The 24,996-nt window shown below is 46.1% G+C and overlaps 1 protein-coding gene across 1 annotated transcript; it reads right to left on the bottom strand.

Moving 5' to 3' along the window:
* Positions 1 to 3,497: 3,497 nt before the first annotated feature.
* On the bottom strand, positions 3,498 to 23,850 carry LOC124517765 (eukaryotic translation initiation factor 3 subunit C). The gene is made up of 21 exons (XM_047087287.1): positions 23,833 to 23,850; positions 23,559 to 23,697; positions 22,231 to 22,296; positions 21,939 to 22,128; positions 21,416 to 21,541; positions 21,175 to 21,229; positions 20,937 to 21,046; positions 20,406 to 20,533; positions 13,010 to 13,169; positions 12,783 to 12,886; positions 12,197 to 12,338; positions 11,877 to 12,002; positions 11,650 to 11,743; positions 10,734 to 10,924; positions 10,297 to 10,521; positions 6,458 to 6,821; positions 4,373 to 4,532; positions 4,213 to 4,278; positions 4,036 to 4,123; positions 3,758 to 3,920; positions 3,498 to 3,670 (listed from the first exon to the last, which is right to left on the bottom strand). Exons 2-21 carry the CDS (start codon positions 23,657 to 23,659, stop codon positions 3,588 to 3,590), a joined length of 2,742 nt encoding a protein of 913 aa, XP_046943243.1. The 5' UTR covers positions 23,660 to 23,697; positions 23,833 to 23,850; the 3' UTR covers positions 3,498 to 3,587.
* Positions 23,851 to 24,996: the final 1,146 nt, after the last annotated feature.

Here is a 24,996-nt window from a genome sequence, read left to right as displayed (position 1 = left end):
TTCATATACAAAGTCAGTTTTGTGAATCTATGAAACTGGGTTTAATATTCAAAAATGGCTTCATTTTTACTCTATCCAGATTTGAACATGTTTTTGAGATGATTTTTTCAAGTTTAACACAGAAATTTTCTATCCTCTAAATCTGTTCAAACTCCTTGGAAGTTAGTTTTGAAAACTCCTGAATCTGATCTTGTTTTCCTAAAAGACTATTGTTAATGGCGTGATTTGTACAATTAAGTGACCTTGAGAGATCAGTTTTGTGAACTTTTGAATCTGAGCTCATTTATACAATAATTACTAGACTTCAGATATTAATTACTGGTCAAACTCCTGTTGGGAAGTTACTTCAGAGACTGTTTTCCAAACACTATCTTTTTTCAATTAAATGTATTTAAACATGGCTGGGAAGATACTTTCAAGATTTTGTGCCTCTGAGGCTTTTTTTTTTTTTTTTTTTTACAAAAACTGCTATATTTCATCTGAAGTGCTCAAATTCAATTAGGTTTCTTTTGAAATTTATTTATAAATCTTGGAGGCCTGGGTGGCTCAGTTGGTTGAGCGTGTGACTTGGGTTCAGGTCATGATCTCACGGTTCGTGGGTTCAGACCCCACACTGGGCTCTGTGCTGACACCTCAGAGCCTGGAGCCTGCTTCGGATTCTGTGTCTCCGTCTCTCTGCCCCTCCCCCACTCACGATCCCATGATCTCTCTCTCTCTCTCAAAAATAAACATTGAAAATAATTTTTTTTGGAAATTCTTTGTAAATATGAAATGTTCTGTTTTGCTTACAAAAAGCTACTGTTTCAGGTATTTTTAAAAAACACTTTGAAAATTTTCTTTTGAGAAAAACTTATGGATTTGAGTTTTTCACAAAAACTGAAAGGTGTGCTTTGGGGGAGGTCATTTCTTTTTCTTCTCTCCAAATGCCAGAGCTGAGGTAAAACAATGCGCAACATTTTATAGGCCTCAGTCAGTCATGCTCTGTCATACAATTCTAGGGGGCACCAATCACTTTGTATCTAGGGCAGTGATTGGGGCAAACGTAGTCTGTGGATTCTTTTTGTACAACCAGCCAAGGATGGATTTTAAATTCTAAAGAGTTGCTAAAAAGCAGCAAGGCTGTATGTGACAGGTCATATGTGGCTTGCAAAGCTGAAATCATCAAGCCCTGGATAGAAAAGGCTTTGACAACAATGTTTGATGGTTACCACTCATAGCCTAGAAGATGAAAGGTACCCCTTGGAACCAAGCATGTAATGAATGGCTCCACCTTTTGCTAAGGAATGCTAAAGCGACCACATTCAGCACAAGGCAGCATAGCCCAGAGATGCATAGGCTCTTCAGCCTTTCCGTTGCCTCTCCTCCCTGGTTCCACCTCTGGGGCCACTCCTCTCTCTGGCTTCCCCTTCATCTATCACTCCTATCCTGATAGTTCAGTCTTTAGCCCTACCCTCTATGCTGCGCATTCCAGAAACATAATTAGCACTAAGTACAATGGTTAAAAGCCAGGCTCACGCAATCAGGTTACCTTGTTGTGCATCTGTTTTCCTCACTTCCTAAGTTATGCGATCTCACTTAACCTGTTTTGGCCCTCAGTTTCCCCTTCTATAGAATGGAAATAACAGAATTATTCTAAAAGGACTAAACGAAATGAGGCACGTAAAACACCAGCACAGAAGCACTCAATAATGTTGTCTCTGACAAATGTTACCCACAGCCCACACTTTTGATAAGCATTTACAAAGCACTCACTTCCGTATCTCTTCTTCTCCTTCTGCAATAGACTAATAATTATCCCCCAGTGTCCACTTTCTTCTTTTAGTAATAGAACCCCTCTCCCCAAGTAAGTAATAGAACCCTCCCAGGTTGGAATGAGCCCGCAACCATTCAGCCATAGGGATTTTAGTTTTCCACACAGGGACAGAATAAGAATATGAGACTTAAGTTCTAGCCAAAAGGATGAGTGCAATATCCAGGCCCACTACTTCATCTTCCCCCCTCTGCTGGTTTGAACAAAGATGTGGGGCTGGCGTTGCAATATGACAGTGGGACCCTGGGTCCTTAGATAATCTTGTGGAACACAGCTGCTTAACCCCAAGCCTGGACCACTCAACTACCTCTGTGCATGGGAAGTAAACTACTCTGTTTGAATCACTGTTTTGGAATCCCTTTGTTATAGCAGCTTAGCTCACAGTCTAATTAATATGCAATCCAACCTCTTAATATCCAACTGCTTTATGTTCCAAATGTGTCTCAAACTCAACATTTTAACATCTAACCACATTCAGTCCACTCTACATACCCTGCTGTTTGTATACCCCTGAACACAAAGAATTCCCTAAGTACTTCTTGTTAATGGCCTTTTTAGACCTATTTATTCCCAGCCAGGAGGATCTTTCATTCCTCACCCCTACGACTCCCACTCTCAGCAGGTCACAGAAACCCCAGCTTGTTGCGTACTTCCCTCCTCGGCCCCTCCCTCAGCTCAGATCCCAAACACTCTGGCTACAGACGCTTTTTACTTTTTGATTGGCTCTCTGGTCTCCAATTCCAGTCTATAATGCTGCTCCATTACCTTCTTAAGAGCGGGTCCATTCATGTATTTTGTTTCCAAAGGTCCAAAGCATTCAGTCCCCACCAGGTGGAGTCCCATCCTATCTCCTACACATATCCATGCACACTTTGTGCCAACCACACTGTTCCTGTGCTCCTCCCAATTCTTTGCACTTGCTCCTTCTCCTTTCCCTCCATCAGTGCTTCTCAAATGTGGGGGTGGAGCACTAAACAGAATTTTCAGATTTCCTGTGGACCGATACTTTTGAAAACCCAATACAAATAAATTAGAATCTGTTTAGATGTCACAGAGGTGGCATGTTTCTCCATGCGGACTCTTAATTACAATCCCTGTCTCATCGCAGACAGGTTAACTGCGGACCCACACTGGTCCCAAGACCATACTTCATACAGGTCTACACTAACTCTCCCTTTTCCCTGCCTGGGGAACCACCACCCAACCCCCACCAAGGTCCAACCATCACTACATCCTATTCGGCACACCCACTGCCTTTCATACCCCCGTCAGAACTTATCACATGGGCACCTGGGTGGCTTGGTTGGTTAAGCCTCTGACTTTGGCTCAGGTCATGGTCTCGCGGTTCGTGGGTTCAAGCCCCGTGTTGGGCTCTGTGCTGACAGCTCAGAGCCTGGAGCCTGCTTCCGATTCTGTGTCTCCCTCTCTCTGCCCCTCCCGCTCGTGCTCTGTCTCTCTCGCTCTCAAAAATAAACAAACGTTAAAAAAAAAAGGAACTTCTCCCACATTATTACAACTTTCTGTCAAACGTCAAAGAGCAGCAAGCTCTGAAGTCAGCGACATGCACAAGTCACCTCTGCGTCCTGAGCCTCGTTCGTGCCTATTATGTGGCGGAAGGCGCAAAAATACAATTAGCAAATGAACATGTCCAACCCACCTCTGTGGTGACATGCAGACAACGGGAACCGTAACAACTCGAAACAGAACTTTAATAAGTCAGAGTGTGGTTGAGGACTTCAGGGTTGAATGGGTGAGGCCACAGGAACAGAGGAAGTGATCAGTAGGCTGTCTGAGACTGCTGCTGGCGGTAGCCACCCCGGCGCATGTAGCCCTCGTTTTTGCGGTAGCCGTCCTTCTGGTCTGCAGGACGGGGGAGGAGGTGAATGACAGCGAAGAGGCAGGAAGGGGGCCAGCACCCTGGGAGAGCAGAGAAACAGAACCACTTACCTCGGAAGTAGCCACCGTAGGTCCCCTGCTTGTGGTCAAACACCCGCTCATTATTTTCCACCAGGCTGCCCAGCTTCTCGGCCAGCTGCAGAGCCAGGTTCTGTTGGGCGGTGGGCTCGGTGCGGTGCATCACCACGGTCTGCGTCGGCTGGTCCAGGGAGGCCTGATGGGAGGGAGAGAGAGAACGGACACGACACAGGTCTCCAAGCTGACTGGAGATCTCCACTCAAACTCCCCATGACTCCACCTGCCTGCCCATTTATCACCCTGGCCCTTACCATCAACTCCTCGTTAATGATCATCTTGCTGATGATGGAGTGCACGGTGGGCAGGTCCAGTTCAAACATGTCAGACAGGGTCTCCATGCTGTGGAGAAGCAAGGCAGGAAGCAGGGAGCAATTAGGAGCTTTGACTACGAAGCTGGGCCCCCTGTACCTCCTCGAGGCCCATCCTACCTGATGGAGTCATAGACACTGCTGTAGGTGAAGAGGTAGGTCCGCAGTGACTCTTCCTGGATCTTCCTGTGGGGAGAAGGGAGAAAGGGGGACCATCTCCACTGAAGGAGACCAACCAGTCTTGTCTTCCCCACCCATCATGGCCTTCCTTTCCGCTCACCTAACCAGCATGGTTCGGACTTTGTCAGCCTCAGGGAAAAGGTCCCACACTTTGCCATTCATCTTTTCATTGATGATGAAACTGTGGCAGGTCTTCCAGTCGCCCATCTTCATAGCTTTGGAGGCAGCCACCACATGTTCCCTCATTGACTCAGGGGGACCTGAAAAGTTGGGAATGAGGCAGGGCTTAGGGAAGCTTGGCAACATAGCTCCCGCCTTGGGCACTATTCAAGGAGGAACACTGGACAAGAGAGCAAACAACCAGACTGGGACTCTCCCAGCTCCCCATTAAATAGCCGTGTGATTGCAGAAATCACTTAACATCAGAATACGTTTATTTGGACTAAATTAGTTTATGACACGCGTCGGGACTAGTGAGTGCCTTGAAAACGTTGGCAAATTGTTGTGCCTATCCTCATGTACATCTTCCCAGGGAAAGGTCCCCAGCTTTCATCAGGTTCTTAGGAGGTTTCTTGACCTAAAACAATTTCTAATATCTCTGCTGGAAAAACAGTTACCAAACTTCATTCCTTCTTATACTACCTTCATGATTTTGAACAGATCTGTATATCACGCTGTTCAGCTAATTTTTCCTTAAAGACAAGCCGGGAAGAGAAAACGTGGCAAACAAGAGTCACAGGAATTCCGAGTTGACAGGCAAGTGCAAAAACTCTTAAGACTGGAAATGGGTGGTAGGTATAAAGAAACATGAACATGGCAGAACCTGGAACAGACAGCAAGCTCAAAGGTATAACAGATCAGCCCCAAAGAGAAATGTATGAATAAGGCTAAGAGAACACACTTCTGGTCAGCTTCTACTCTGTGACTTTTAAAAGAGGCAAAGTTAGAGGTTCAAAGAGTATTTCTCTACAAAACGAACAGTGGTGCAGAGCGGAGATAGAAACCGCCTTTTGGTTTTTTAGACAGTAATAGAGAGGCAGGGACTGTAGTGAACCAGAGAGCTGTAAGTGATGCTGGAAACAGACTTTCACTATAAATTTTCCAATTAAAAGAAAACAAAGTTTCACTACACAAGGCAGACAAGATTTGTAAAAGAGGCACCTGCAGTTAACACAACCAGTAGAAGACAGAAGTGAGGGGATGAGGCTGTGGACAGTAAGCTTGGTCCCTCACCAAGTCCTTCAGGCACCAACCCCACCAGAAGGGCACCATTCCTTTCCCAGTGAAATCACAACCCATTCAACCCCTGGACTGATCGATCAGACCTCCAAGTGATCAAAGGAGCCAGTGTTAGATTTTCAAATGCCAAAGGTCTAGTTGGTTGGGAGAAAATAATGTGCACAAAAGGAAAAATGGGAAAAAAAGAAAGATCAGAGAGACACACATCAGCTGTGTTAACCTTGGGTAAGTCACTTAACCCCCATGCCTCAGGAAAAAACAAGTTAACAATGGTACCCATATCACACGGTTATTACTAACGACAATTAAATGTATTATTTATAAAACAGTATCGTTGTTTGGAAAACACTTAAAACAGTGCCAGGCAGAAAAAAGGTACTACGTAAGTTTGTGTTAAATAAAAAATATCATTGGAGTCAGGTCATGGAGAGTTTAACTTAGTTAAGGAGGCTGGACTTTATTCCATAGACAATGAAGAACTCTGGAAGGTACTGGGGGTGTGTAACATCATAAATTTGGTAGAAAGATAATGCTGAGGGGGTGCTTGGGTGGCTCAGATGGTTAAGAGTCCAACTCTTGACCTCAGCTCAGGTCTTGATCTGAGGGTCATGAATTCAAGCCCCACACTGGCTCCACGCTGGGCGTGGAGCCTACTTAAAAAAAAAAAAAAAAAGACAGATAATGCTGGGAAACATCGACTGAAGAGAAGAATGACAGGAAATAAGGAGCTTAATCTGTAAGCTAAGACACCATATCCCACAGCAAGAGACTGCAGAGACTATTGAGTAAAAGGAACACTTCTAGGTTACACGTGGAGAGATCATTCCATCAAACAGAATCATCTCAGGTGAAAGTTATTCCCTTTAGCTTCTCATAATCCTCTAAATAAAGGGGAAGCGAGGGCCCAATGAGGGCAGTCTGTGGCAATGCAGAGCCCCACACTCACCCAGCAAGGGCTGCCGCTCGCCCACGCGCAGCTGGTGATGGAACTGCTTGCTGATCATGCGCCGGCGGGCATCACTCTCGTGGGCAGCCATGTAAGGGATCTCCAGGAGCATGGCAGACACCAGATACACGCACTCCAGCAGCTCCAGGTTGATGTGCAGGTGGAAGGGCACCTGCCGGCGCCGCTCCACCTTCTCCTGCTCCTGGTTGCGCTCCTGCAGGCTGCGCAGCAGCAGACCCTGGCCCAGAAGCTCCTTGGCCCGGCCGCTTGACTGAATGTCCAGCAGGGCGTTGTGAGCGTCCTTGGTCAGGCCTTGGCGGAAAGCACATATGCCCAGCTGCACCATGGTGCGGTTGTACAGGATCTGGGGACAAAGGGCAATGCACTCAGAAGCGACAACCATGAGGCAAGCTGTTCATCCGTTCACGAAATCTACATTGAGCACCCACTGGTGCCGGGCACCGGGCTGTGGGCCGGGACAGGGAGCAAAACACGCGAGTCGCTATCCTTCCACGGAGCTTACATTCTAGGGATAAGGGTATGGAGGACAAAATAACCACAGCATGCAGACAGTGACTCATGCCAAGGAGAAAAATTAAAAGAAGAGAGAGTTAAGAAGGGAGTCTGGGTGGTGGCAGTGCTGGTAGGAACTCACAATTTTTCCATAGGATAACCAGGGAAGGCCTCATTTTGAAGGTAAAGTTTAAATAGAAACCTGATAGAAAAAGTCATGCAGATATCTGGGAGAAGAGTATTCTAGAAAAAAAGGAAAAGTCAATGCAAAGGCTTTATGGAAGAACTGTGCCAGGTGCACTCAAGGAACAAGGAGTGTGATTCAGCCCGAGCCAGTAAAGATGTGAGCATAAATTGGATAGGCAAGCACACGGCCCTGGAAGCCACGTTAAAGATGTTGAGATGGGAAACCATGGGAAGGTTCTGAGAAAACACGTGGTATAATCTGACTTATCGAGGTTAACCCTGGCTGCTGTAGGGAAGGGAAGGGAAGGGAAGTAAGAGCAGAAGCAGACACCAGGAAGATGACAGTGGCTCAGGCCAGAGGGGAGCGATGGAAGTAATGAGTGGTCAGGTATGGACTCTGAACAGGAACGGCTGGGGAATGAGATGTGGCACATGAGAGAAAAATAAGAATTAACGACTCCGAGGCTTCTGGCCTAGGCAACTGAAAATATGGACTTGCCACTAATTAAGACGGGAAGATTTCAGGTGGTGCAGATTTTTGGGGGTGGGGGCAGATAAACTCTTTATTATAACAACAGAAGTATACAGGTCAGTATCAGTCATGAACACAGATGCAAAGAGCCTGAAAAAATATTAGCAAACAAAATGCAGCAATAGATGAATGACATAATATATCATGATCAACGGGGATGTATCTCTGGAATGAAAAGCTGATACAAAAATCTAAAACCATGGTTACTCATCCTATGAATACAATAAAGGAGAAATCATTGCATCATTTCAGCAGATGAAGAAAAAGCTCTGGACAAAATTCAACATCTATTTAGGACAAAAATTCTTGGTCAGCTAGAATCAGAAAAGAACTTCCTCAATCTGAGAAAATGTACCTACAAAAATGTTACTGCTAAAATCACACTCAGTGGTAAAATGCTGACTGCTCCCCTAAGGCTGGGGGCAAGACAAGGTGCTTGCTCTCAGTACTTCTACTCAGCACTAAGTACTGGAAATTTGAGTTACCACAACATGGCAAGAAATAAAAAAGGCAAGTCCTACTAAAGACTGACATAGTAATAAAACTGACTACATGTACATGACATGACTGCTTTAGCAGAAAATCTTAAGGACTATCTATTGAATGCTAAACCAAATAAGTGAATTTAGCCCAACAGATGCATTCAAGGCCAAAATACAAAAATGAATCGTTTTTTTTCTTTATATTCAAGTAGTTAATTAGCAATTAGAAACTGAGATAAAAAAACAAGTCCATTTACACAGCATTGAAACTCATAACATTCAGGAATAATTTCTTAGAAGATGTGTAATGCATCTACAGTGAAATCCACAGAACGCTGCAGAAACAAATAAAACAAAAAGATAAAGTGTTTAGATCCAAAGGTTCAATGTTGTTAAGATGTCAGTCCTCTCAAAATTCATTTACAGATTCCATAAAATTCCAGCAGGCATTTTTGTGGAACTTGACAAGAGAATTTGAAGATTTATGTGGAAATGCAAAGGTCACAGAATACTCAAAGCATCTTAAAAAAGAACAAAGTGGGAAGACTCCTACTACCTGGCTTGGGAGACTTACTCTACGGACAGAGGAATCAAGACAGTGTGGGACTTGCCTAAGGACAGAGATGAATGAAGGAAACAAAACAAAAATATACTAACTTCATACCATCTATCAAAATCATAGATCTAAACGTGAAAGCTAAGACTTTTAAGAACTTAAAAAAAAAAGTATCTTCATGAACTGCAAAGATTTCATTAGATAGGATCCCGAAAGTAGTAAGCATTAAAAAACCCGATAAATTAGACTACACCACAAGACATGGTGTTAAAAATGAACAGGCAGACCACAGACAGGAACAAAATATTTGGAAAACATTTATATGACAAAGGACTGGTATCCGATAATAAAAAAATGGAACAATCCAATCTTCAAAATGGAGGATAGGGGAGGGGTGACCAGACATTTCACAAAAGAAGAGACATAAAGAGGGGCACCAGGGTGGCTCAGTCGGTTAAGCGTCCGACTTTGGCTCAGGTCATGATCTCATGGTTTGAACTGACTCCTGCTTTGGGTTCTGTGCTGTCAGAGCAGAGCCTACTTTGGATCCTCTGTCTCCCTCTCTCTCTGTCCCCAACCCCTTCTTGCATGCGCGCGTGCACACTCTCTCAAACATAAACAAAAGTTAAAAAAAAAAAAAGACAAAGAACCAATAAACATGAAAAAGTACTCAACTTCAGGTTATGAGGGAGATACAATTCAGTGCCGTAATGAGATACTACCACATAACGACCAACGTGGCTTATATTAAGACTGAAAATGCCAAATATCGTCAAGGACTATAATATCCACACGTTACGGCAGGAGTGTAAAGTGGCGTCGGCACTTTTGGGTTTCTAATGACTGGACACACACCTAAACTAGCACCCGGCAATTCTACTCTTAACCATTTACCCAGGAGAAAACATACAACCACACAAAGGCTTATAAATGCTCATGACAGCTTCTTTATAACAACCCCATACTGGAAACAGACGAGGCATCTACCAAGAAGAAAACACATCAAGAACTTGTGATAAATTCATACACTGGAATAAAAGAGAACAAATGGAAATGCTGTTTAAAAACCACCACCGCTCGGGTTCACCATGGATTCACCACGTCAATACTGCTTCACTGTTGCAAATACGCACTTACAGGATCTGCACCTAGATGAAACCGCACTCCTGTGTGAAAACGTCCCCCACTACTGCCACACGCGTAGAGGTCCTAACACATCACCCTGCATCTGGGTCCCGTCTCTCCTTAGTTTAACAACTTGCTACTGTTCTCCTCCTATTAAAATAAGAGCTCTCCTAATGCTCTGAACCAGACACGCAGTAGGGATGAAAAATGTTAGCTGAACCCAAAGCTCCATCCCAGAGGACTCCAGTGGTGTCAGAACAGGAAATAATATGCTAATGTGCAGGGGGATCAGAGAATGCTGGCATCTGGGAAGGACCAAGCGCCCGCTCACGTCTTCACCAGCCAGAGAGGTGACTAACCTGGCCGAGCCATTCTGCCTCCAGACAGGGGCCTGGCCTGGTCTTCCCTTTGCCACCGGGGCCAGAGCGCCTCTTTCCCATCCTACCTGTACTGGCGGGTCCGCATGCTGAATGTTGTCCTGTAGGTGGCTCATGAGCATGAGGTCGCGGGCCTGGTACCAGCGGGAGTGCAGAGCGTGGTGGTAGATATGGCAGAGGATGGCGCACGTGCGGATACGGTCTGTGCGGTCCTTGGCATAGATGTACTTGCACAGCCTCTCCATCAGCACAGCGGAGTCCTCACCCTCGTTTTCTGCCTGGTCTTGCTCAGACTGGGAGGAGGGGTGGGATGTCGTTGAAAGAAAAGTACCGTAGAGACAATGGCTCAGGCCTCCGCGATCAAAGGTGAGACGCCGTGCAGCCTCCGTCTAGTCCCTCCAAGTCTCCCTCCCTGCTCCACCCCAGAGAATTCCCAGGGAACAGATCTGCCAGGAAGTCCTGACAGGCACTTCCCTCTCGCTGTGACTTGGCTGCTAAGACTCACCTTCGAGGAGCCCTCAGGGGGGGTAAGCTGCCGCTGATGGGCCTTGTAGTCAAACTTGTAGTAGGTGTGGAGGATGCGCCTCAGATAGATGCGACAGATCTCCTCAGTGGTGCCCTTCTCCTCCAGGTAGCGCTGCACGCGCTCAATGATGGCACACACCTGCGCCTCATCCTTCAGGTGCTCCACGTACTCTGGAAAGGAGGGCGTCCCTCATCTCAGCCAGGCACCCGCCTTTCCTAATCGTGTGTCCCCGACCAACCCAGTTAGCTCTATGTGGTTTCTGCGCCCATCAGCAAAGTCTCCTCACAGTGCCCTGAAAACACCATCCCTTCCCTGGACACACCGCAGTCGCTTTCCATTCCCGTCGGGGGTGCTCTTCCGATGAACCTCTCCCCATGCCGACGGCCCCTGCTTTCTGTCGCCTTCTCTAGCCGTGATCTAGAACTGTCTCATTTATTTACTTACTGAAATGGCTTTCTCCTTTCTCCAGCACCAAAACGTAAGCTCCATGCGCCTGAAAGGCCTCCGGATGACTTGTTCATCACTACACGCCTGACCCAGGGGACATGTGGCACACTCCAATTTCACGGAGTAAGTGTCCTGTATTTCCCCCAACCCAAATGCCTTTGGATCCAAGCTAAGCAAAGTGAACTGAGGCAAGACCCCAAGGATTTTCAAAGTGTAGTCCCCAGACAGCAGCATCACCTGGGAACATGTAAGAAATGCAAAATTTGGAGCCCCTTCCCCAGATCTACTGAATCAGAAGCGATGGGGGTGGGGCCTAGCATCTTCCCAGGTCGTGTGTGTGAATGCTGGGCTAAGTAAGGGCTGGCTCCCCAGACACTCTGCTAATATAATCCTTTGTTTATTCCCTACACCTTTCCTCTAACTGATGCCCACGCTTGCCCAGGCTCACCTTGGGAGTGAGGATCAGTATTTTGCATTATTTTGGTAAATTCTTCATCCATTCGTTCCACCAGGGTTAGGATACAGCCACGGACACGCAGTGGCTGAAAAGGAGGTAGGGGAGGAGCAAATAAATTAGCCCAGATCTCAGTGCCAGACTTCAACCCTCCTGTCTCCACTGAGCCTTCCCAAGGAAAAAACATACACCTCCAATTAGCCTCCAATTTCTCTCTTTACCTGGTCAACATTGTGCAGGTTCTCACTCTCTTCCAGAATGTTCTCTCCAACAAAGATGTTGGGGTTTGCAAACAGGATGTCCATGAGCTCATTGATGCAGTCTAGGCACTTCTGCCACATCTCAGGCTGCAAGAGATCAGACGGCAGTCAGAGGTGTGAAGGTGGAAGAAACGAAGGCCTCCCAAGAGCTCCTTCACCAGGAATCCACGGGGCCTTCAACTACCAAGACTGCTTCCACAGCCCTTGAGTTTTAAGACACTAGGCACCCCACACCCCCAACCCACCAGCTCAGCTCTGTGATGGTTCTTCATTGCCCTCACCTTCATGTACGTGGCCAGGTTTGGGTTGTAGTCATAGAGAGAGGCGATGATATTGAACTTGATCTTGACTATGACACCCTCTCCCAGGTTGTTTTCAGATGCAATCTGAACGAGCAGCTGTAGCAGCTCAATCTGGGCTGCACTGGAGGGGAGCACAGGTGGGTGAGGCATTGGAGACAAATCAAAACCCTCCTCCTGTCACGCAATGTGCCCTCTGCCAACAAGCAAGGCAGTGTCATTCCCACTAACCCCCTAGCCTCACCACCCGCGTCGTTGCTTCTCCTTTATAAATTCCAAACAGAAGCAGCAATAACACTAACAATCCGCCATCCTCTTTAGGCACCAAATAACTAAAGAGAGCATCATTTCCGTTTTACAGATGAGCAAACAATCCCCAAAGGTTAAGTGACTGGTTTAAGATCAAAGAGAGAGTCAATAGCAGAAAATGGACCAGTAAGTTCCACGTATACCATTCCTTCAACTATAGCCACATATAGATCTTCCCAAAACAGCACTATTTCCCCACTAATCTCTACCTGTGTCTTAAAGAAAAAGAGCATTCCCAGTCCAGGCCCGTGAATCTTACCGATCAGTTCCCTTCTTGCCTCGTGCCTGTAGGATCTCATTCAGTTTCTTGATGACAACAGCATGGGTGATCTCAGTTCCCTTGGCAAACATTTTTGGTTTCTCCTAGGCAACACATGTCCCATCATTCTCGCCCTAACTTTTCTCCCAAGCCCTGAGTGGGGCGGGGAGACAGCTGTATGCTCTACCAAACCATTTCCCAATTCATCTTGATACCACCGTCCTCACCTTAACAAGGGGCACACCCCCCCGGACCCTTTCCCACTCTCCGCCGTCATTGTCCTCCTCCTCCTCATCCAGGCGCTTCGATTTCCTATCGTGCTTCTTCTTGGCTTTGTCCTCTCGTTTCTTCTCGGCCGCCTTCTTGTCCTCCTCGGTGGTAGGGGCCCTGCCAGGAGACATGGGAGAAGGTGAAAGATCAGTCCCAGTCCACCTCTGAGGCTGCTTCTTCCCATGAACTTCCCCTTTCCCTCCATCCAGCCCTGGGTTCAAGTTACAATCTGTGAGAATGAGCTTGAGTTAACCATAACCAAAGCAAGGACTATCAAGCTTGTGAACTTGACAGGCCACTTACCAAGGTCTGTCACCATATCACACCCACTAAGAAACTCTTATGGCGGAAACAGTGTGGCCTGGTCTAATGAGGTAGAGGGGCCCACTCAGCCGTGGGAGACACGAAAGCAGACTGCCATGTTGTCCCATAGCTAACCTCTCAGGTTTTCCAGAAAAACCTATATTGATAAGCTATGTAGCTGTCTTTTAATACTAGTTGCTCTATCCAGACTGATCTTTTCACCAGCCACCAACTAATCAGTTTGAACTTAGTGTAAAAAAACTGCTGTTCCTACACTGTCTGCTCCCTGCTTATGACAATTAACCTAAGTTCTGAATTTAAAAAACAATAGTGTAAGACAAGAAAATTCTCCCACAAAAGTGAAAAAGATCAGTGGCTACCCCAAAGTGGTCTTAAGCCACTTGGTGTCTGAAACCATCTCCAGGCTTTAATACTTATCTAATGAAATACAAACCCCAAATCAGAGAAAAGTTATCACAAACTTTACATAGATACTAACAAAAAAATCTTTCCAGTCTCAAAAGACAAATTATCGACAGAGAGGGCACACAAGCAGGGGAGAGGACCAGAAGGAGAGAGAGAATCTTAAGCAGGCTCCACGCGAATACAGGGCTTGATCCTACAACCCTAGGACCGTGACCTGCGCTGAAATTAACAGTCAGATTTTCAACCAACTGAGCCATCCAGGCACCCCACCAACTGCCATTTAGACATCTAAAAATAAATTTTGGGGCACCTGGGTGGCTTAGTTGATTGAGTGTCCAACTTCAGCTCAGGTCATGATCTCGAGGTTCGTGAGTTTCATCTCTGTATCAGGCTTGCTGGTGTCAGTGCAGAGCCTGCTTGGGATCCTCTGTCTCCCTCTCTCTGCCCCTCCCCCACTTGCCCTCTCTCAAAAATAAACATTAAAAAATTAATAAAAAATAAAAATAAATTTCATTTGAATTGTTTAAAAGGTCTGAATATATTTTAGGAATAGTTTATACACCTGCCAGCTGGATTAAACTTTTCCCCTTGCCAAAGGACGTACGCCAGAACTCTTAACAACAGCTTGTTCGTTTTCTCTCCATACTACTGCCATATTAATGATAAAAGCTCACTTTATAGGTCAAATACTTTGCAAACATGCAAAGTATGTTCATTAAACTGAAATCTCTTGGTCATATCAACTCTAAAGCTCTGAGAAGATCAAAAACCTAATGCTATTTAAAAACCAATGCAGCTTAGGGGCGCCTGGGTGGCGCAGTCGGTTAAGCGTCCGACTTCAGCCAGGTCACGATCTCGCGGTCCGTGAGTTCGAGCCCCGCGTCGGGCTCTGGGCTGATGGCTTGGAGCCTGGAGCCTGTTTCCGGTTCTGTGTCTCCCTCTCTCTCTGCCCCTCCCCCGTTCATGCTCTGTCTCTCTCTGTCCCAAAAATAAATAAACGTTGAAAAAAAAAAATTAAAAAAAAAAAAAAAAAACCAATACAGCTTAAACTTCCAAAGACCTTCATCTTTCTCAGCCTAAAGTTTTACTCCTAACCCTGAGGGTGTTGGGATTTATACTTCAAAAACACAACGAACTCTTACCCTATGAAAGAAAAAATTTCTTTTTTAAGATTTTATTTTTAAGTAATCTCTATACCCAACATGGGGCTCGAACTCACAACCCTGAGGTCAACAGTGGCACACTCCGATTGAGCCAACCAGGCACCCCTTCTCACCCTACGAAATTCGAACTGAAAGACTAAAACTTGGCTTGACCTCTCTATGACAGATAACACTTTGGTATATTCACTTGTTAGAAATTACCAGAAAACTAACGCTTATGCTCTCAGTTATACATCCAACAGAGACAAGCTACTGTTGCAAAAGAGCGTCACCAAATACACTTCTACTTAAACACACGGCCAAGAGACTAAAGATGTGTTTGTTTGTTTTAATGTTTATTATTTTTGAGAAAGAGAGAGAGAGGATCTGAAGCAGACTCTGTCCTGAGAGCAGAAAGCCTGATGCGGGGCTTCAACTCACAAACCACGAGATCATGACCTGAACCAAAGTCGGACACTTAACTGACTGAGCCACCCAGGTGCCCCAAAACTAAAGATATGTTAATCTTTTTTGCCTTTTTTCTCCACTGCTAACCTTTTGACAATTAAGTATTATCTAAATTTCAAAAAAATCTTGATAGCTCACTGTTGGAAGGTCATCAAAAGGATAAGACTGCCAGTTAACCCTTGAGCTGGACACAGGCAACAGGAGGCTCCTTACCCTCTCCCCTGTCCTTGCAACGTACATTCTGCCCACCATTCCCACTTTGGGGGCCGTTTCCAGAATGCAACCTTGTGAGTGATGTGTTAAGACCATCTGGTCTGTATATGTGACACTATCACGTTAAGACCTCTATCTATACTTTTATGATTCAGGTGGGCGGGTGCGGAGATAACAGTAGTCTTATAGCCTCCCAAGAGAAGTCTTGTATATGAGTCCCTTTGCTTATTAAACCTGCCACATACCAACCTGGAATCATCTGCCTCTTTCCTTGGTCTTTCCCTGTCCTCCATGTACAGAGACTGGTTTCAGATTTCACCCTCAGAACTCCCAAGGTTGTTGTGAACCAATACATCTAACATGGCAGGTAGTCAATAAATATTTGTGGAATGAATGGAAAAAAAAAGTCTAACTTGGCAATTTATCAGAAGGGATTTAAGACATTAGATTTCATTACTCTGTACTTAAGAATTCCTACCCCAATTATAAATTCAGAAACATTACTGTATAATCTGTCATTTACCTCTAATGTGGTCCATACAGCAAATTAAATACACATTTTAGCCCCAACCTCATATTAATTTCCTTAGCTAAGAATTAATTAACCCTAAATAAATACCATAATAAAGTCAAGACTATAATAAAAACGTGCAATGAATAACATCTTATTGTACCTGGACAAATACTCTGAAAAATAAATCAATTAAGAGAAAAGCGAGGGCACCTGGTTGGCTCAGTTGGTTGAGCGCCCAACTTTGGCTCAGGTCATGATCTCACAGTTTGTGGGTTTGAGACCCACATCAGGCTCTGTGCTGACAGCTCAGAGCCTGGAGCCTGCTTTGGATTCTCTGTCTCTCTGCCCCTCCCCCACTCGTGCTCGGTCTGTCTCTCAAAAATAATGAAAGAAAGAAAGAAAGAAAGAAAGAAAGAAAGAAAGAAAGAAAGAAAGAAAGAAAGAGAAAGAAAGAAGAAAGAAAGAAAAAGAAAGAAAGAAAGAAAGAAAGAAAGAAAGAAAGAAAGAAAGAAAGAAAGGAAGGAAGGAAGGAAGGAAAAAGCCACTTGTGGGGCGCCTGGGTGATTCAGTCGGTTCAGCGTCCAACTCTTGATTTTAGCTCAGGTCATGATCCCAGGATTAAGCGATCGAGTCCTGCATCCAGCCCCATGCTAAGCATGGAGCCTGCTTGGGATTCATTCTTTCTCTCTCTCTCCCCACTCCTTCCCCGTCTCACGTGCTCTCAGAAAATAAATAATAGAAAAAGAAAAGAAGCCACATGAGGAAAAAAGAAAAAAGGTATTTGATTTTAAAAGTTCACTATACTGGGGGACACCTGGATGGCTCAGTTGGTTAAACATCTGACTCTTGGTATCAGCTCAGGTCATGACCTTGTGGTTGTAAGATCAAGCCCCGCATGGGCTCCACACTAAGTGTGGAGTCTGCTTGGGATTCTCTCTCTCCACCTGCCCCACTCACACATGCAAGAGTGTACATGCTCTCTTAAAATAAATATTAAAAAGAAAACGTTCACTAAACTGGGGTGCCTGGGTAGCTCAGTCCATTAAGCGTCATTTTGGCTCAGGTCATGATCTCATGACTCATGGGTTTGAGCCCCATGTCAGGCTTAGTGCTGAAAGTGCAGAGTCTGCTTGAATTCTCTCTCTCTCCACCCCCCCGCTCTCTCAAACTTAAAAAAAAATTCAGAGCTGCTTCTTTATAAAACATAGACTCTTGTGTTTCTTATAATATCTTTCATTGTCCTCATATTTTCTGCCCAAAGCCACTACCTAATATCCAGGTGCCTTAATGTCGCTAGACATTAAGAGACAACGTCTCATGAAAAAGAGACAAACTCTTGAGATTAAATCCATTCCTTTATATGCTTGTTTTAATCAGAGAAACGAAAGCTGACGGGTAACTGGGTGGCTCAGTCGGTTAAGCGTCCAACTCCTGATTTCGGCTCAGGTGAGGATCTCTCAGTTGTGACACAGAGCCCCAAGTGAGCTGGAGCACTGAGCATGAAGCCTGCTCTCCCTTTCTCTCTGTCCCTCCCCCTCTTTCACACACTCATGCTCTTTCTTTCAAAATAAATAAATTTAAGACATTGAAAAAAAAAACAAAGCTGAGAGATTCTGAGGAAAAGGGTATATAGACTGGCTTACTATGGAGATGGTGAAAAAGGATCCTGCAAACATTATGGAAAAACTATCATGCTTCTAGAAAACCCATTAACAACTGACACTAATGCTGGCTGGCTTAGTTAATGAGAAAATACATGCAATCAGAATTCACTGTTCCATATCATCTGTGGTTTTTGTCTTTCTCCTTGTTCCTTTTTCTTATTTAGATCTTTTTCTTTTTTTGGTTGGAAGTCAATCTTAAAAACTGGTCTTGTGTGGGGTGCCTGGGTGGCTCAGTTGGTTGAGTGTCCGACTTTGGCTCAGGTCACGATCTCAGTCCGTGAGTTCGAGCCCCGCATCGGGCTCTGTGCTGACAGCTCAGAGTCTGGAGCCTGTTTCGGATTCTATGTCTCTCTCTCTCTCTGCCCCTCCTATGCTTGTGCTCTCTCTCTCTCTCTCAAAAATAAAAATAAACATTAAAAATGGAAAAAAAAACTTTTTTAATTGGTCTTGTGATACAAGCAAAACAGTGTCTCTGGATTATTCTTTGACATTATGAAGTCAAACTCAATGTCAAAGACCTCTGAGGATCCTACAGTTAACCCGACCTCTGTCAAGTGGAATTTTAACTAAATCTAATTTTAGGTGTTTTTTGGGCTAGGTATACAAAATAAAATTTCATGTTTAAAAAAATATGCATCAAGGGTAATCTCCAAAAGGATAGGATGTAACTCCCAAGCCAGTAGAGAAACTGAGAAGAAAAAAGACAATCTAGAAATGGGTTAAAAAGTAGGAAAAAAGTGAGAAATAAAAGAATGAATTTAATCTCAAAATAATTATTCTGAGTGAAAGAAGCCAAATCCCTCCCAATCAAGTAACATACTGTGATTCCATTTATGTAAAACTCTAGAAAACGCGAACTTTTCTAGGGATAGAAAGCAAATCAGTGGTTGCCCAGGGAAAGGGAGGGGGGCTGGTTGCCAGAAAGATGACGGCATGATTGGGGTTTTGGAATGTTCAGCCCCACCATGACCACTAAGATGGGAAGAAGGGCTGGAGAGACTGACATCAATGACTTAATCCATCATGCTAAGGTAATGAAACTTCCCCCCAAATCCCTAAATGATGAAGTCTAGAAAGCTCCCTGGTTGGTGAATGTATCAAGGTACCAGGAACGAGGGGCACCCAGAGGGAACGGGAGCTCTGTGCCTGCTCTCCCATACTCTGCCCTACGCATCTCTTCCAACCGGCTGTTCCTGAGTTGTCCCCTCTAAAATAAATGGGCAATAGCAGGTAAAGTGCTTTCCCAAGTTCTTTGGACTGTTCTAGCAAATTCTCAACTGAGGAGGGGGTTGTGGAAACTCTGAATTTACAGCTGGTTGGTCAGAAGTCCAGGAGCCAAACTTGGACTTGTCACTGGTGTCTGAGATGGGGGCAGTCTTGTGAGGTCTGCAGTTAACTCTGGGTAGTTTCAGAACTGAACTGCATGTTGAACACCACGCTGGTGTCCGGACAGTTGGACAAAGTGGAAGGTGTGAAGAAAAAAAAAAACCCCACACGTATGGTGTCAGAAGTGTTGTGCGTAAACGCGTATCAGACACACATGCTCACTGGACTTGATCGGTCAAGGGGAGCACAGAATAAAAAATGCTTCCCAGGGGCGCCTGGGTGGCGCAGTCGGTTAAGCCTCCGACTTCAGCCAGGTCACGATCTCGCGGTCCGTGAGTTCGAGCCCCGCGTCAGGCTGTGGGCTGATGGCTCAGAGCCTGGAGCCTGCTTTCGATTCTGTGTCTCCCTCTCTCTCTGCCCCTCCCCCGTTCATGCTCTGTCTCTCTCTGTCCCAAAAATAAATAAACGTTGAAAAAAAAAAAAAAAAAATGCTTCCCAGACTAGCCTGTGCCTGGTCCTCTATAGTGTCAGGGAACTCACTACCTCCTAAAGCAACACAACCCTAACTTCTGAGAGCAGAGCAAATCCTAAGAACAGCAACAGTTCCTATAGGAAAGCAACACTGTTACCAGTGAGCTCCACACTGGACCCCTGCCAGGTGCACAGGGGCAGCTCTTCACCTTGACCTCAGAGGAAGAAACAGAAGCCTATGGAGGTTCAGTGACGTAGCAAAGTTGACAGCTACCACAGGACTAAGGGCTGGAACCAGAATCCAAACCAGACTCCTTCCCCATTCCAAGACGGTCCCGGCCAAGTTCAGGAAGACTTGCTGCGGTCTCTGTTTTACACACTACGACGTTCTCAGGGAGAGGGTCAGAGTGGCAGTGCCGTGTGCTGGCCCCGGGCTCAGCCACTTCCCTACATCATCGTTCTTAGCTACCCTTGGAGGCAGGGTCAAGTAAGCCTCATTTTAGATGAGAGAACCTGGAAAGGTTAAGGAGCTTGTCCAGTATCGCAGGCATGGCTAGTTGGTGCCAGAAAGAGATTCACACTCAGTCCACACGCGGGGAGTCATGTCCCGGTTAAATATTTGCCTCCGGGGCTTTCAAATCCCATCCTCAAACTCGTGAGACACATCAGCTTTGTGCCCTTAGCCACCCAACATACTTGATCCCGAGGTCCCCCCGCTGGCCTGAACAACCCGCAAGGATTCTGTGGAAAAAGCAACAGCCTTCAAGATGACGCCAGGCTTTCCCACCCTGCCCACTGTCGCCTGAAGCACCACTACTTTTCTTACTTTTTAAGGAATCTTGAGGCCAGCACGGTCTGTTTTCCTTCTTCCTCTTCTGAGTCTGAATCAGAAGATGTGGAACCCGTGTCCCAATCTTCATCATCCTCTGAATCTTCCGAGTCCTCATCTTCATCCTTAGAGAAACAAGAGAATCGGCAGGAAGAAGATGAGGAGGCCGACTGGCCGACCCGCTCTGCCAGCTGACACACGTTCCAGAGTCTCTCAGGAGCAGAACACGAGTGGTCATTTGTGAATCGGCAATTTAGGAGCTGGACTGGACCACCAAGGCCCAGAGCGAAGGGCTGGCTTGCTCCAGGGACACACAGCTCCCCAGGGGCAGAGCTGGGCCCCGAATCTATTCTGTTCTCTCTGTCCCAGGTCGCTCAGTGCTCTAATCCAAGGGGAAGCCTGTTCCCAAACCGGACTCTACTAACCCCACCCCTCCCAGCCCTAGGGTTCTGGGAGTCTTCTCCCCAAAAACCCAAGAACGGTCCACAGGAGGCAAATCACCCTTCGTAGTCTCACCCTGGCTCTTACCTCCATTTTTTTGAGGAACTTGCGACTGTCTCCAGAAGGGGCTTCTGGTTTCTTCTTCAGGAAAGCTGCAGCGCTGACTCCATCCTCATCCTCATCCTCATCCGAAGAGGCTGGTGGCAGAGGAGCGAGGAGAGAGCCGGATGGTCAAGAGCAAAGCTGAGGGCAGCGAAGAAGCCAGGCCGAGGGAAGCCCTAGCTCTGGGCCTCTAACCGCCTGCAGTAAGGGGGTCCCCTCTCACCTTCTGAATCCTCCTCATTCTTCTCAGCATCTTCATCTGCAGACTGTTCAGGGTTCTTGACAAAGGGAAACGAGAGGATAATTCACGAGGCCTGCCAAGCACCACCCCAGCCTACCCCCTCACCCCAGAGAGTCGTGACCTGATTCCTTCTCTAGTCACACCTTCCGTTTGCAAACGCTTTTGTCTCACTCGTGGAGTCACCGTCCCCACAGGGCAGAAGGTCTGCCTCCAGCATCCCTACCTGCTTATAATTTGTAATATGGGACTCAAAATCTCGGTTGTATTTTCGGATCTTCTGACGCAGGGTGCTCAGGGCCTTGGCGTTGTTCTTGTTCATCTTCTTCTTCCCTTCCTTATCTTCCCACAGCTAAAGGAAAGAAGAGGGCAGAAAGGGGGAAGACGGGGCTGTGACTAAGCGGTATCTTCTTAAACTCCAGGCTTCAGCACACCACTATGAGTTTTACTATCTGTACACCGTCTGTACTGCTTACCAACCATATTTGTTATTTTTTTAAAACAGATTCTTTGCGTATTACCACCAAAAGAAGAGAAGCCACAAATAAACAACATAAAAACAAATACGATTAAGATGCTTGGCCGTAAAAAGTCCCTCTCCTCGCTTCATCCCCCCGTTTCTTATGTTCTAGGAAGTACCGTACACACAGCAAACAACCAAGAGGCGACAGGATCCCTGGAAGTGGGTTAGGAGCAGGTCCTAGGACCACGATACCCTCTGGATCCACCCTTACCCACAGGAATCACACCTCATTAAGATAGTCCTCCAGGTCAGCCAGGATGCGGATGTAGAACCGGGGGACACCTTCCTTGTCCACGATGCTCTTAGCCTTCCCATATGCTTTCCCCAGGAGCTCAAACTCTTCCAGGCACTTGGTAACATCCCGGATCTTCATGGCATTACGGATGGTTCGGATGAGGTTGGTCAGCTCCTCAAACCTAGATCGGGAGCCCAAAATCACACTGGACATGCCCACCAACACCAGAAAAGCCACCACTGCTGCAGAGACTCCCCAGCACCCGGCCTCCCCCTGGCCTCACCTTTTGTCCTTGGCACTTCGGACAACTCTCTTGGTATCTTCTTCATCCTCGCTGAGCAACAATGGCCTGTTTGAAACAACAGAGATCACTAACTTCCCTTCCTGGCTCCAGTCTTTTCAAGTGATCTCCAGTTCCCTTCTCAGACGGGACAGAAAAAATGGAATTATTCAAGCCATCATACCACACTCATCCTTGACTCTTCCTCTTCAAAACTTGATCATATATAACTCCGTTATTGAAGCCTACTTCAAGAATGCCCTTTTGTCACTGTTGCACCTACAAAAATGACCATCCCCATCCTCTCAAAAATAAAGGTGCTTATTCACAGGGTCAGAAAACTTATTACATGAAGACACAACTAACTAAGCACACACACACACACACAAAGGTACCACAACTAGAATGAAAGGAAATGGCTTTAAGAAGGTGGTATTTGAATTAGATCACAGAAAGCAATGTTTCCCAGAGTGTGAGAGGCCAACGGCGAGGTTAAACATTTAACATCTCCATTACCAGCGCTTTTCTTTAATAAGACCACGGACAGCATTCAGCTGGCAACACACTTCCATTCTTTTCCTTCCATTTTATTAACCTTTCCAATTATTTTCTATGTTAGAAGTCATATTGGTTTTCCGATTGCGGCAATAATATAAAATCACATGCAGGTAGGTACACATGGGTACGTGTATGTGTTTTCAAACTGCACAGGGATATAAAAATCGTGAAGGTGACACGTGTGGGAAGGAAGTTGGAGAAACAACGTTCCACTGTTGCAAAAGACGCAAAGAATTTTAATTCGCAGAGATAGGGAAAGGGTATTTAAGAGAACACCCCCCCCCCGAAAAAAAAGGAAAATAATAGATCTTTAAATAGATGTTTATGAACCAGCCCACAACGCCAGGTGGCTGGGCTTCAGAGCCACATCAAGCAGCTCTGAAATACCAAACGAGCATTCTGGATTTCTTTTTGCGAACAGGGTTTTTTAGCGGTCAGAATAACTACGACTTTTGTTGGAGTCCCATGCCGAGCAGAGGAGAGGTGGTACAGAAGCTGTGGACATATAAGCCAGTTAGGAAGCTGATGCAACAGACCCAGCCAGTGGGAAACCTCTGACTCTGTCTTTTGTACCCGGCGGGTGGTACACAATTCACAGCACCCCGAAGCATGAAGGCTGTCCCGCCAACACTACTGCTCTGGTTCCTCGAACTCTCGAGAACTCGCTCTCGCTCCCACCTCCCCTCCCCACCTCTCCCACATACCCGGCCGTGCGGAGCCTGCCGAACACCGCACGCCCCGACTGGTCACCCCCGCGCAGTCCCCCCACTCACTGTTTGCCGTAGTTGCCCCCGACGGGTTTGGTGACGAGCTCCTCCCCTGACAGGGAGGACTCGGACTCGCTGTCCGAACCGGTGGTGAAAAACCGCGACATGGCGACGGGCTGAGAGGCTGCGGCGGGCGCAGCGGAACCTGTGGGAAAAGCCGGAGTCACAGGCCACAAAAAAGGACTGGGGTCGTCACCTCTCGACCCCCACCTCTCACTGTCCCCGCAAGTACCCCGACCCGCGACCCCTCCTCAAAGAACAAGGCCCAAGAAAAACACACCGTCGCAACTCGGGAGTCACACTGCGTAGTCGGCACAGCGGAAACGGAAAGAGAGGGAAGGCGGGACGCTACGTCACTTCCCGGAGATGCTGCTGAACTACACCGGCGACTACAATTCCCAGTGGTCTTCGCGCCACTCAGGGGCGGAGACCGGCCTGACGTCACCTTGGCAGGCAAGGCGGTTCCTCAAGAGTCTCACAGCATACTGCGCGATGTCGTCACGTTTTGTTACTCAGATACATCCTCACCCACCTCCTGCGGAATCATAATTTCAGGGCCGGGAGTTTACTTTTTTAAAGTGCCCACGTAATACTGATGAGCTGCTAGGTTTTGGAGCTAGGCTTAGAGCAAACTTCGAATTAGACTTTGGATTCAAATCCTAGCTCCACCGTTTTGTGTGAATTTAGGCAAATTTCCTGATCTCTCTGTGTTTCATTCTCCCCAAACTGTAAAATGACAATGATAGCACCTACCTCATGGGGTTGCATGAGAGTTAAATGGCTTCGTATATGTGAAGCATTTAGGGCAGTGCCTTGTACAAAATAAGCATGTAATAATTAGCTAGTATTCACTCATTATAACACAAATACGTATTTATCAAGCATTTATCACGAGCCAGCAGTGTTCTAGGCACTGGATACAGCAGTGAACAAGACGGAAATGGTCCCTAACTTCCCAAGGAACTCAGTCTAGTGGAGTGGCATAAATTAACAAGTAAACATAATTTCAGATAGTAATAAGCACCATAAAGATATTAAAGTAGCTGGTTAGGTGGGAAAGTTGTTTTGGATAGGAAGGTGAGGGCCTCTTTGAAGAGGTGACGTTTGAGTTGAGATCCAAATGACAAAAAGAAGGAAGCCATGCAGAAGGTCTTTCAGGGAAAGAGCGTTTCTAACTCTTCTTCTAGGAAAGAGAAACAGCAAGTGCAAACGTCCTGAGGCCAGGTTCTGGGAGTAAAGAGAATGCCAGTGTGCTATCAGGCATTAATAGTTTAGATATGGACCATACCAGATCATTCAGGTCCTTCTAGTCCTGTGGATTTAAATCCGGGTGGATTGAAGAAACCATCATCAGGGGTTTTACCACCACAGGGACTGTCTTACATTTTTAAAGGTAGTTTCATTCATTCAGTATTTGCTGCATGTCTGGGCCCCTGTTTAGTAT

The sequence above is a fragment of the Lynx rufus genome, unplaced genomic scaffold (assembly GCF_022079265.1).
Source record: "Lynx rufus isolate CCGP_SWC_20201006 ecotype Redwood Valley unplaced genomic scaffold, mLynRuf1.p SCAF_23, whole genome shotgun sequence".
Lineage (NCBI taxonomy): Eukaryota > Metazoa > Chordata > Mammalia > Carnivora > Felidae > Lynx > Lynx rufus.
Note: the sequence above shows the minus strand (reverse complement) of the source record. Positions and strands in the feature narration are given on the sequence as shown.

Excerpts from the sequence above, each read along its gene's own strand:
- LOC124517765 (XM_047087287.1), bottom strand. The coding sequence starts at position 23,659 with ATGTCGCGGTTTTTCACCACCGGTTCGGACAGCGAGTCCGAGTCCTCC. Across the intron at positions 22,129-22,230 it reads CGAAGTGCCAAGGACAAAAG|GTTTGAGGAGCTGACCAACC; the intron begins GTGAGGCCAGGG and ends CTCCCGATCTAG. Across the intron at positions 21,047-21,174 it reads GAATGAGGAGGATTCAGAAG|CCTCTTCGGATGAGGATGAG; the intron begins GTGAGAGGGGAC and ends CTCTGCCACCAG.